The sequence below is a fragment of the Rhopilema esculentum genome, unplaced genomic scaffold, assembly GCF_057945365.1.
Source record: "Rhopilema esculentum isolate cy_ngs unplaced genomic scaffold, ASM5794536v1 HiC_scaffold_23, whole genome shotgun sequence".
NCBI classification, from domain to species: Eukaryota; Metazoa; Cnidaria; class Scyphozoa; order Rhizostomeae; family Rhizostomatidae; genus Rhopilema; species Rhopilema esculentum.
The window spans coordinates 86,542-100,066 of record NW_028300834.1 but is presented as its reverse complement, the minus strand read 5'-3'; the positions used below and the strand labels follow the sequence as shown (position 1 = coordinate 100,066).

At 35.0% G+C, this 13,525-nt stretch overlaps 1 protein-coding gene across 3 annotated transcripts; it reads right to left on the bottom strand.

Annotated features, from left to right (window-relative positions):
- Nucleotides 1–26: 26 nt before the first annotated feature.
- On the bottom strand, nucleotides 27–12,010 carry LOC148957493 (uncharacterized). Of its 3 annotated transcripts, none has more exons than XM_089115188.1 (9): nucleotides 11,852–12,010; nucleotides 8,628–8,786; nucleotides 5,346–6,310; nucleotides 4,622–4,688; nucleotides 4,425–4,493; nucleotides 3,598–3,678; nucleotides 2,251–2,916; nucleotides 1,690–1,805; nucleotides 27–692 (listed from the first exon to the last, which is right to left on the bottom strand). In XM_089115188.1, exons 1-9 carry the CDS (start codon nucleotides 11,948–11,950, stop codon nucleotides 635–637), a joined length of 2,280 nt encoding a protein of 759 aa, XP_088971314.1. In that variant the 5' UTR covers nucleotides 11,951–12,010; the 3' UTR covers nucleotides 27–634. The 3 variants fall into 3 exon arrangements, with proteins under 3 accessions (XP_088971314.1, XP_088971315.1, XP_065065184.2); XM_089115189.1 differs by having other exon boundaries at nucleotides 3,616–3,678; XM_065209112.2 differs by lacking the exon at nucleotides 8,628–8,786 and having other exon boundaries at nucleotides 11,852–12,001.
- Nucleotides 12,011–13,525: the final 1,515 nt, after the last annotated feature.

Below are 13,525 nucleotides of genomic sequence, written 5' to 3'. Positions count from 1 at the left end.
GGTAATAGCCACGACACAGGAGACACTTTGTGGAATTGAACACTAGGCATCTATTTGATTCTGTACATGTCATTTAAAGGAGTGAATGATATTCCTTTAATGATCACTGCTAGAGCAGTTGTCTTGAGTATATCGAAAATGTCTTTATTTTTCAACATTTTATGAAATATATAACAATAGATAGACCAATCTGGATGATCTAAAATTGCAAAGCAATACTATGTAAATCACGTACAAGTCTAAATACATAATTTAGATAATTTTCAAAATGCTGAAATACCTCAAAAGTCCTACCATCAAATTCAGTGGTTCTGACATATTTCATTTAGTAATTATCATATAAAAATTACCAGTTACTCGATATTAATGCTGATATCTCGTAAGTCTATAAGCGACTTCTCATATGCATCACGGTCTATGCAGCTGTATGAAGAGAGAACCCTGAAGGCCTTCTTTCTACTGCTAAGTATACGTTTCTTGTTGAAACATCTACTTAACGTGTCAGAGACATCTGCCATATTGTATAAAACAGCATTTGAGAGAAAATCGTCAGGAACTAATGACGATTCTACATCTGGATTTGATTAACTAACGTCCTGACTGAGGAAGACATATCTACAACGCTTGAATAAATCTATCTATTTTTTACTGATTCTTCTTTTCTTTCGTCCACCCATGCATCGAAGACATTCCTAGAAGAACATAAGCAAAATACTAACTTACAAGACTTTTCGAATCATACAAGATAGAGATGGTGGATACTGACCAAAAAAGCAACGGTTTAAGTTTCATGAACAAAACAAAAACAATGAAACTTTTAAGATTGAATATTTGGATTTTTTTGAAAGGGAGACACTTCTGTTTACAACGAGCTCCGATTCAGTAAACATATTTGTCCCTCCTTGAGCCTAATGCTCCGCTACTTACTCAAGGAGTAAGGATGCTGGAACTTTTAAAGATGCTGAAGTTCAAAAGGCCTATCTTAGACATTGGATGGAAAAATTAAAACCTGGTTAAATACAAAGTTGCAAGAGATATTTGGCTTTCATCTGGTGCCTTGTTTTTTAATTCGGCCTATGAAAAATTTCAAGCTTATAACTTTCTTGCTAAATGTAATTACTAAAGGCTTGGCCAAACTGGGCAACATTGTCGGGCAACAATTACAAATTCCAAGTGTTGCTCAAAAGTTGCCCAGCTTGAATAAAAATGTGATGACTACAGGAAGAATAAAAAGGTATCGTTTGAAATAAGTCCAAGTGCAAGTTGTTAAATAACATATCGGCCAAATGTTACTGCTTCTACGAGTGCTAGACCAAAGAGTGCAAAAAGCAACACAATGTCAAAATCAGCTTTCAGGGGCTGCAGCTTGCTTTCTTTCTGCCATACTTATGCAAATTTGTGCTCAAATCAAATATGGCGCGGAAAACCACTTATCTGATCAAATTTGGCGCACTGTTGTGACAACATCAGCAATAGGTGTTGTACGACAATGTTGCCTTGTTTGGCCTCAATGTTTTGACGGCAAAAAAATCAACAAAATTTCGAGCAACATTGTTGCGCGCAGAATGGCCAAGGCTTGAGAAGGCCCTATGATCTTCAGCACCACTTACAACCCTAGTTTGGCATCTGAATCTCAGAAAACGAAATAGACCTTGAAGTTGTTGATAACAGAGTTTAGTCAAAGGTTACCTGCAGTGGTTTACCAGGCATCGGCTGCTACAATACAGGGGCCCGCGCTCTTTACTGATCTTAGCAGGGTTCTCACAGCCATTGTTGGCGCATATTCGCACGGCTGGGACAGAAGCCTAGAAAAGTTGTTTGATAAGAGAAAAATGCAATCGACGGCAATTCACAAGAAGAGTAAATCAAACCTAGGGATTATCTTAATTCAATATGAAGTGAATATGAAATAAATCAAATCACAATAAAGCTTTTGACTACTATAATGAATTACAAAATGAAATTTATGCGAAATCGATTCGGGATACGAAAATAATATGTAATTTAACGACATTTCAAGCATTTACTAATATCCTCTTATGTGAAGTGAATCTAGCAGGATAGAATAAGACTGAACAAACCGGCTAGAACATGAGATTTCAAAGCAAGTATGTATCCTTGATACTTGATAAAAATAAGCAAAAGCTGAAGCTTGTCTAAAGATTAGCTTAGCTAAAGCCGTATACCTTAGTTACCTTTGTGTGCAGTTCTTTAGGGTTAGTATTTTCTCAATCATTCAGTTATACTTACTTTCTCCGTTTGACTGTCTGTTTCACTCTCTTTACTGGCGCTTTCCTTCTGATCAGAGGAGCCAGTTGAACGATTTTTCTTTAACGGTATTTTAAAGCTCATTAAGGATTTTGGTTGTGTAGGCTTTGGTTGGTCTTCAATGTCATCTTCCTCAGCTATATCCTCGTCATGCTTCTCCTCGTGTTCTTCTTTATGTTTTTCTTCAACTCTGTCATCAGAAAAAGTTTTAGACAGATCCTCCAACGCCTTTGTCGGCGACTCTGTTATTTGTGAGTTCCTTATGTTTATTTTCATAGTAAGCTTCGGAGTGGGTCTATCTTCACTGACTATTTTCTCTTTTTTCTTAGTTTTTTTAGGCTCTTTCTTTACATTTGAAGGTAGTAGGTTCTTTGTCCTTGGTCTTCCTCGTTTTCTAACAGGAGGTGGTTCCATAATCTGTACATCGTTTGTGTCCATTGACGAGCTCTGTGCTGTCGCGAATTGCACACCTGAAGTGACTCCAGAATCAAGTTCGCTTCCATTCTTTTCAGGCGATGAGTCAGACGACAAGACAACCATGGGAGTATTATTGAGTCCACTATTCGAGCTTTCATCAATCATTTCACTATAACTAGCATTTTCGATTGTAGTTAATTGAGCATTTGGTCGTGCCGAACCATCGCCAACCTATAAAAGTTAGACGAACATAGAAACATAAACAAAAGCTGGGAACGAAGTAAGAAAACAGCGTCATGATGGCAAAACTCGTAATGTTGGAAGTGAATGTGAGAGCGTTTTAATATAAAAAAAAATTCAAAATGATAGGTATAAAAGGTAGAAAGATATAACCTTTGTTGAAAAGTAACTCTAAAGAATACTGCAGAGCAGTGTAAATGGATAATACAACACACAGGCGTCTGGTATCATGTAAAATACAAATAGTTACCTAAACGTTATAACAAAAGGTCAAATTCATAACGGGAATAAGATGAATACATGATACAATTAAGTCTACAGTGCGAGTTATATCATATCAACGCACATACCGAAACAAACCCAAACTCAATGAAAGATACATTCAATAACATGGAAATCCACCCTTGGTTGTTTTAAAAAATGATATAGGATTTTTAAATTTTCTTGCAAATAACTTTTCTTGCAAATAGGATTTAGGTTTTAATTAGGTTAATAAATACATTTGTTGGACATCTGTTAGTTTATCTAATTGTACTTTTAATATCATTTTATGGTCAGGTTACATGAAAACCTAACCTACAATTCGACCACTGTGTCCAGTTATAATTCTGACCAGCCGTGATTGTATAGAAATTCAAGAGGGGAAACAGAACCAGACAACAGATATCTTACCCCCTCTCCAATGCTTGCCTTATATTCCGCGAGCTTAATTCGATATTCTTCTTTTTCTTTCGCACTTTTGGCTAAGTATACCTGAAAGTAAAGAAAAATCAACGGAATCTTAATAATGATCGATTTTTTAATAACATACTTCAGAATAACTTTGTCCAATATAAATTAAAGAAGCAACACAATTTTCTCTCTTGCAAGGCACTCAACGGACAAACTTGTACACTAGGGTAACGATGTTGGGCTTCTCTTCCTTTTTGTAATACAAATATCAAATATCTATCAGCATAAAATATAATTCAAACATATGCAAAACAAGCAACAATAGATACATTAACAAAACAAAATACCCAAATACGTTTTTGTACCGCGAAATTTGAAGATGGCACGAAACAGCGAAACATAGGATTCTGAAGTATTTGCATACTCCTCAGAGTACAAACGTTGGAAAATGACCAATGGTAAGCATGAAATTTATATCCAGGTGTAGATCCAATGTGACAGGAAGAAAGACGTGTTTGATAGGTTCTTTTTGCTTTCTAGCAAACAGCAAGAGTCAAGAAAGATAACAAACTCTTTCTGTCTACACAAGTCGGGATCATGTTGCAACGTTTATATTGAGAGTGTGTCAGACAAAAAATGCTTCAGTGTGCTGTTTCCGCAACTCCTTGTTTATTCTACATTCACATTTGAGTTTAGAAAACATTGGATTCTTCATCGTCTTATAAAGTTTTGCAAAAGAGGCTTTTAGATTAGATTAAGGCTTCTATACTTGAAACAGCTTATTTTCTGCTAGGATTCATAACATATTCAGTGGACTAAGTAGCTACCTGTTTTTCCTCTTTGCTAGCCTGTTCCCAGAGCTTTGAGATCATTTTCGATACCTCACCCAGGCCAGCCTGCAGAGAACAACTTGGCATAATTCTTCATGCATATGCTTCATAACAACATTCTTAAAATACTATAAGAACAAAATATTCAATAATGCAACCAAATAATATAAGGAACAATGAGGCACGTCGATTACCTTCGGATTCTCTTGGCGAACTCGCAGTTGAACATCTTTAAAAAACATTAAATACGGCGAAATAGGCCTAAAAAAGATATCACTAAGTTAGCAACACGAAAAATGCTCTTTTATATTTTGATCGTTGTGAAAGGTTTTTTATCGTTAACTGCATAAAACATTTTAGCAGTATCAATACTGAATTTGTTAGAATGGCTGTGAGATCATAGTTATTGGAAATATAATACTAACATACATTCGAGAACTGATCAATGACGTCATTTAAGAAAAGCAATATAGATTGGTGATTAGCCAAGCCATAGTAATATAAAGAGCACTTGCTTTATCGAACCATAAAAAAGATAATACGTGGCATATAACTAAACATGATAGTAAGAAAAGCATAAACATGAAACAAAGACGCAAATTAAAGAGCGAATGGTTTTACATTTTTTTCATTTATCAAAGACATAGAAGTAGTAATGAAATTATTTTCTCTCCCAAAGCTTGGCGAAAAAGGTTCACATTCGCTAAAATCACTATATCTAGTTTACCTTAGTCAGTACTGAAAAGTTTGAGCTTTGTAAAATTGAGACAAAAAGTGGAGTAAACGAGCTTTAGCTTGCGGTATTGACAAAAATCTTCAAAGGCATGCAGAGAATAGCCTGAGAATTGCTAAGATAAAATCTCCAAAAGTGTTTGGATGCCTGTGTGAAAAGGAATCGTCAGCAAGAGACATGCTTACTTTACAGGCTCATTCTTGTCTTTCTTCTTTTTAGGTCTTCCTCTTTTTTTCTTCTTCTCCGTCAATACCGCTGGCTGAATATGCGTGTTTTGCAAACTTGCTGCAACTTCCGAAAGGGATGAATCATCTTCTTCATCGCTGCTAACAGTGACGCTAGCCTGCTTGTCAACTGACATAGGCGAAGGCTCCTCTCTCAGGCCTGTGTTTTCATTTGCATCAGTTTCCAGGCCGAAATTCGTGCTTGCAGCTGCAGGACTGGTCGCCTTGAAAACAGGATAGCTTGGTGACGAACTCCCTAACGAGCTGATGCTAGTCACAGGCGACTGGGCAGATTGGGTTACCTGGACTGGTGATGGCGACTGTGCATTTCCCTGTGTTGCCTTTGAGGCAAGCTGAGAAGCGACTGACATGGCTGCCGTTTGTAACTGTCCTGACTGGGGACATATCAAGTAGCCGACTTTCTTGCCAGCCACTTCAGTGACAAGCATTAACTTCTGATCGGGGGTTTTCACGAGTTGTCCCCGAAGCTGCAAAACCGAATTCCCTTTGGCATTTTTGTTTTTAGAATCATTGACTGGCAGCTTCAGGGATGTCAATGGAATACATACTTGTTTACCGGGGGCACCGTTTCCAGTTAGCTGGATACCTTGTTGCACCAGATTCGTAGCCTGTGGTTTTGGGGAAGTACCTGCAGCACTTTTCGACTGTTGCTGTAAAAGCATTGCTCTTTCCTGTTCTTCCTTTAGCTTTCTTGCTTGTTCTTCCTGGGCTAGTGCTAATGCTCGCAGTGTTTCAAGAGCATGCCCTGACTGGGGCTGTTTTGATTTCATGCTCTCATTAACAGCGCTTGCTCTTTGTTGAGACTGAAGAAGTGCTTGTGCATTGATTGACGAGCTGCCAGCTTTGACATAGTCGTGGCCTTCTGCAGAAGGGTATGGCAAAGTTGGAGACGAAGAACCTAATTGCTAGAATCGAAATTAAGACCAATGCATAATTCTGTCGTTTTAAACTGAAATGCAAATAATTTAAATCAAATAACTTGAAATAAACTAAATGATTGTTTGTGATATGCAGTCACTGCCAGTTTGGGTTCCTGTTACATAAAAAATACAAACGACCAAAGTAATTAAAAAAAACAAAATTAACCATGAAACAATATTTACAGAAAAGTAAAAATAAGAAAGTGGATTAAATTTAATAATAGATCCATACAATTAAAGAATGGCATCTTACCATGTATCTAGGAAAAATTTATTATCAAAAACCGAAATTAACGAGGGACAAACAGCAGTTTTGTTTAAAAATTTATTCATAAATGATAGAAGATTTGAAAATAATTAGCTTTTAAACATCAAGGCAAATTAACTATGATGATGTGAAGATTACAACAGCAAATTAAAAGGTACGCAAAATGTTTAAGACTTTGAAATAGGTGTAGTCTAGTTTGTTATCTAATAGGAAGGTGTGCTTCTGTAAAGTAGCAGAGAAGGCATTCTTTCCATTATAATATCCAGTAGCTGACAATAAACATTCCTATTGACTTTCAGAGGTTATAAGACTCTAGCTTTGGTGGGTAAAGTGATCTGATCCTGTATAGAATATGGATTTATAGAAAGCTCAGTGTTTAGAGAAAATTACACGTTTAATTTATTTTTTATTCACAAAGTCAGAGAAAGAAATTGGAAGGGGGACTAGAATTCCTTCAAAATAGTGACATTCTTGTCACACAGAAAGTATCAAAATTGCAATTCTTGTTTAAGAGCTCTGTGTAAGAGCGATATACATCAATATTTTATTTTATTATTTTAAGTTTTTATAAGTGAAAAAATGTTTTTCTGCAAATTTCATAAAAATATAAAAAGCTGAAAATCAACTTAGCAGTCAAAGAAATAAGACATTTTTAGAAATTGACTTTTTAAAGTAAAAAGCTAATATCTACAGTTATTTTGTCATTAGACTGTGAGACAAGGTTCTTTTTACTGTTTATGATTTATTTGTGTCTAGTATAATTTATTTCAATTATGCCCAGATATTTAATTGACAACCATGTATTTTTCAATATGAAATAATACATAATAAAGAAATGCATTGAATGTAGAGTAAACAAATTTAGCTAAAATTGAAAATTTGGTTTTTATTTGATCAAAAAAGCAGTGGATAGTATACAAAAGACACAAGACAAAAATAAGGACTAAAAGCAGCAACTGATTTGACAATAACAGCAATTGCATGAAACATGTATTATTCATATACTCATGTTTATATTTCTGAAATTTTATACAACATTTTCTCTAAGGAATGTCAGACAAAAAGGGCTTCAGTATAATGTGTTATGTTTCCACTTATTGTGTCTTCATTGACACTTGTGCAAACTGCACAACTATATTGACAGATTTTAAAACTGCACGATCTCTTCCAATTGAAACTGCTTAGTTTTGTATATGATTGTGTGAATAGGATCTCTACTTCTTGTTTTCATTCTTTCTTTGACCTAGTTGAATCCGTTCATCGATATGAGACACGGCAAGTCACCAAAAATGATATTTTTCTAACCCAAAATAATACTCTGCAATATGGTATCAGGTCAGTGCGCTATTAAGGTGCTAAATGCTGGAATGACATTCCTGTGGATATAAAGAAATCACCCTCTGCTAATATTTTTTGACAAAAACTCAAAGCCTTCCTCTTTCAAAACCATTACCAAAGTTGATTGCAAACTTATTGATATAGAAAGTCGCCATCTGCCCATAGTTTCTTTTATGCCTTAAATAATCAAATTTGTACGAGAAATTTTTGAAACAGGGGGTGCTTCCACCTTGATTAGTTTAACTACTAAGAGAGCTCCTCCTTTAAGTAACTCCCCCCAATGAATTTATCTTGTTCTTTATTCGGTATTTGTATGTTGTATCAATTTTAGGCGCATTATTGTTATTATTGTAGTTTAGTTGTTTGTATTAATTAGTTTTGTTATGATATATTGTATGTGGGGAATTTAAAATATGAAAATTGAACTGAACTGAACTGAAATAAACTTTGGCTATTTCTGGTAGATGTACTCAAAAGAATGGCCCAGAGAACAGAATGAAATTGCTCAGCTACTAGGTAATCTTAGATTAGGAATTTGCAAAAATTTAGAATGAATGTGATCTTCATTCTGCCTTACACAACTGCATTAAGCATTGGTGATCACAAAATCAGGGCAATTAGGAAAATAGATGGCATTTCTGCAGGATATCAAAGGGCTAATTCTGTTCATCTAGACATTAAAAACTTGTACCCTACCTGGTTAGAATGGTTTGTATTCATTGGAAAATAAATTGATGATGGTGAGCCAATATTCAAGTGTGACTGGGTGATTGATGGGCTCTGAATTGAAGAGGTTAGTTGAGGGATTGTCGGAGATGGAACATAAGGAGCAGATGGTTTCACAAGCTTTATGTCCTAAAACAAAATATTAGCAGGTAAGTATGGTGAGAGTAAGTACTAAAAACTATAAATACTAAAATATGGTAAAGGAGTAGGAAATCATACTGAAGAGTGTGAATATCAATTAAGACAAAACAAATTCAAGTATTATGCAGTTAATTTGTAAACAATGATAACAGGAAATGTTTTCTAATAAGCATAAAGCCCTGGGTCAAAAGAGCCCATTTATAAGCAGACTATATATAAGTAGGTAATTATGATTGAACCATACTGACTGCAAAGCTTCTTAAGAATTGGGTATTCTTACAAGATAGATAATTTTGTGCTTGAAAGAATTCTACAGATTTTGCTCCTAGTAGAATGGACTAAGTTTGAAGTTTTTGAACACTATTAATTATTTTTAGATATTTGCTTACAACATTGAAAAAACAGTTTCTACACATAGAGCTTTTTCCGCTGACACAATTCAGAATATAAAACCTGAAAGGATTGGAAAATGAAAGTTGTAGAATGGAAAGATCCAGCCTTTATAATCTACATATGACTGTTGTTGTGTTGTTGTTGTGACTGTATTAACCAATCATTGCCACAACTAAACCACAGAGGTTATTTCAAACACATTTACAAAATGGAACGTTTTCCCAAATTTTCAAGGCTGTGGTCTGCGAAAATTCCCCTAAAAGTAAACCCTACACCTTATGTTGTCAGATTCGTCTCTGTCCCTCCAATATTTCCACCCTAGCTAGATCACTTTGAACTACAAAATTTGTAAATAAAATCAAAAATTGTCATTCTTTGGCTACTTTGGCTAGAAGATAATAAGTTTAAAGATAAAATGAAGAATATCCACAGCATCATCTGAATTTTTTCTAGGAATTCAAATTCCCACAAGATTAGCTGCTTGTCATTAAAGAATAATATACACTTTTGTGCTAGTGCTGACTTCATTAGTAACAGCAGTTGTGAAGCTAAAAGTTGTACCTACTCTGCCTTGCATGAACATTAACTTCTTAAAAAGGTTTTTTAAACATTTAAAGAAACAGTCAATATTCTGGGTAGAACAAACAAATTTTATTCTACTCGACAAACATTTTCAAAGTCTATACAAATCTGTAGTCATAAGGATCCTGTCATTTTTTCAAAAACTGGCTTAGAAATCCACATAATTCTACATTGGTTATGCCCAAAACTTGGTACCATGTGGCTTGGTTATGTCCAACAAAAGAAGCTTCAATTTGCACTTAACAATTACATAAATAAACAATTGGGACAACATAAGTATTGGTGAAAATGGCCTTTTTATGGTATAAAGTTGGAAAAGGAGGATGCACTGCTCAAGATAAATATATTTTGAATTCCTCAAGGTACACAAGGCCTTCTTTTTGTTGTTAAATTTCATTCAAATACATAATACATAAAAGTGTTTTGGAAGTAGTTTTGGGCTTTAATTTTATCAGGCTTAAAATTTTTGTTTTTCTTTACCTTTAAGGTTGAAAATTTTAGAAATTCCCTTGAAAATTAGCTTCGCTAAAGGGATAAAACAGATGTTAAGGCAGTGATTCAGTTGTTACTGGTTATAGATTTTGTATGCGTTGCTGATAATATATTCTTTAGCAGCTAGATGCAATACTAGCAGTAAGAATTTCAATGTTCTATATAGAAGTTTTATATTTTCTTCAAATTGCTGCTTCTGATATGGTATGATTATGTGCAGTTTCCCTGACTGTGAAACAAATTAAAACTAATACGACCCTAACAGAGAAGGTAGTCAAATAGCCTTGAACAAGCCAGAGTAGTTAACTCTTAAGATATTACACTGGCCTCCATTAATTATTTTCTGTGAAGCTCTGCTGTGTACAAGTAGCTTCCAGGTGTATTAATTTACTTTGTGACTTCAGATATCGCATCTATCTTTTTACCTTGTTGGACAGAAAGATAATTTTTTAAAAGCATTTATTTTTGTGTTTATGGAAATGGTATTTTATTGTTGCAAGAACCCTTTTGATGGTACCTGTAGGTACTAAATTTAGAACACTTTTTGATTAATAAAAGTTTGCAAGTCATGGCATTTAGAACAAAAAGGAATTGTCTTCTTTTTTTGTACTATGAATTGTTTGAAAGGGGTGCCAGAGTGATATTATGCCATTCCCAGTTAAAAGCCCTAGCTACCAATGGTTGGCCTATGGTTATGGCATCAATATGGAAAAGCCAAAAAAACATTGGAATTAAAAGATCAATTTGAATCAATGGTTTTGAAAGTTTAATTCTATATTAGGTTATCAACAGCAACATATAGGCATTGAATAAATTCTTAACACCTTTGTGCTGTAAGGAAAAATTTGGAAGGTGCACATTTTTTATTTCAAAGGAAACAGATTTTGAAACATTCAAAATAATACCTAGATCAGAGTGCATGGCACGCGTTTTAAATTTTTGAATTTCCCGCTTCTTATGTTGCATTTATACAAAGCCATTCACAACAAAATACGTGACGCTTAGCCACGTGGTAAATTTCAACCAATGAGAGGTGACTTCTGGGAGGATCAGAAAACCGCAGCATTTCCAGACTAAAGATGGCGAAAAAATTTTAAACTCGGACGGAGCCGATTATAAAACAGACGAAAAATCTTGAAAAATACGGGCTAGCAAAACGACTTACTTAACATAAATATAACAGTAAATATTTTGTAACTCAAAATATAAAAAATATCCTATTCCTCGTTACAAACGCTCCTTTTTGGAGTAGACCGACGGTAACATGTGTTGTTATCTGCGCTTCGCCTGGGCTTCCAAATTCACACCCAAAATTCCAGTTATCTCGCCGTAGATTGACACCAGTCGCTAAAATATAGCATTTATACTGGAATCGTCTTGTCTATAAGCTAACTATTCACGATTACTAACTCATTTCCTTCTATTTTTCTCATTTTCTCCTTCCAGAAGATTTGCAATTGAATCACCCTTTCTTTGAGTAAATCGCTTTGCAGCTGGAATTCGAGTTCGTTTTGGCTGGCTAATTTCATGTGTTTCGGGCAAGTTTTTTATCAAAATGAAACTAGGCCTTTCTTCTTAGAACCCACCTTTGAACTGTCGTTTTGATCATCCCAATTATCGACATCTGCTATATCAAAATCTGTAAGAAGTTCCGAAGAACTGGGATCAGGCGCCTCGGACGCCATCCTGCCACATCAAAATTCAACAGCTGCCTTGCCACAGCCTCTTTTCCATTCAAAAAAGCAAATCGGTTGAAGTGAATTGTAATTTTATCCACTGTTTCATCTTAAAACTTCATCTCATTCCCACCTCTACCAATGATTTTTTACATATCTTTAGACATTATTGGTGCAACATTGTTTATTTTTTGCTTAAAAAAGATGGTTCTCAAAATTGGGCGTCACTGCATCCACCTCTTTCTTCTAAACGAAGTGTTTTGCATGGCAGAATGGAACAGTGAACATTTAGTTTTAACAAAGTGCAGTCTCCTTTGCAGTCTTTCTGTGCATGCAGCTGCCAATGTATGACATGTTGTCTTTGATATACAATACATACACTTAGATGTGTTATCGTTGGGCTCTTTTGATAGCCTTGTAACATAACTGACATCTCACTTTTTCATCCCAGGGTTCAGTTGGTCAAAATTATGACCCTGCAGAATTACAATATCAAAGCGTAGGCTCCCACGTAGGCTGCAAGGAAATCGTTTTGTTTTAAGATCCATCTTGTTACATTGAACTGAGATCCAACAATCAAAGTCTTGATTTTTTATCTAACAGCGTTTGAAGGAACATTTCCTAAACTTTTATTTTGGCAACACTTGAAGAATCAAGATCTTTTAATAATGTAATATACTCTAACAGGATCATTATTGGTAATAGTGTATTTGGCATTTAAAAAGTATTTTGATCCCTCGGGCAAGAATTAAGACGATTCGCAGCCTTCAGATAAACAGTTTGCCGCTTCAGCTTAGGCTCTACCATTCCAAGAAGTGTCCGAAGCTCTACAGTGTTAAACTGTTTATACACTCCCCTCACGAAAGTATCCGGACAGTTTCAGATTTTGTTCCGAGTATGTTGTTAGAAAATGTTGTTTGTAGCGTTTATTCAATTACTCAATCTCGAGGTGTAAATTATCAAGCATGCTTTTTGTCGTATTATGTCGGTGTTTCTAAGCTTCAAACATGACAAAGTTGTTAGCCTGACAGAGAAATCATCTCACGTCTAGTTACTTATGTTCAGAAAACTACTTAAGTTACTTATTTTCGTAATTTTTGAGACTTCAATCAAGAAAGAGAAAAGTAGCTGCTGGTAATAACTTTTTTAAACCAATGTGGGCCTTAAAGACCCTTGCAAACTAATGCTGGATTCAATCGACTACACATGAAGAAGGAGCTTTGTTGTGCACTTTCCATTATTTAATTTTGAAGTAGAGGAAATTTTTTGAATCAGTTTAAATTGCGAGAAAAGCAAACTTAGAAAGGAGAATCACATTCTGAAAATTCTGAAAATGGGAGGGTTTGAGTTCAGCGACATTTGGCATATATTATAGCCAAGTTTACACCATACTCTCAGATTCCCCAAGAAGATGCTTGTCCCCAATAACAAGATAAAAAGCTTCTTTGAAAGCGTAAAGGTTTCTAAAAATTGTCTTAACTGAAATAAGGAAGTTATATTGGACAATATTATCTATGGGGCATCACTGATTGGTAGAATTGAAACACTTAAGCAAATTATAGAGAATAACGCCATTTTAGAACT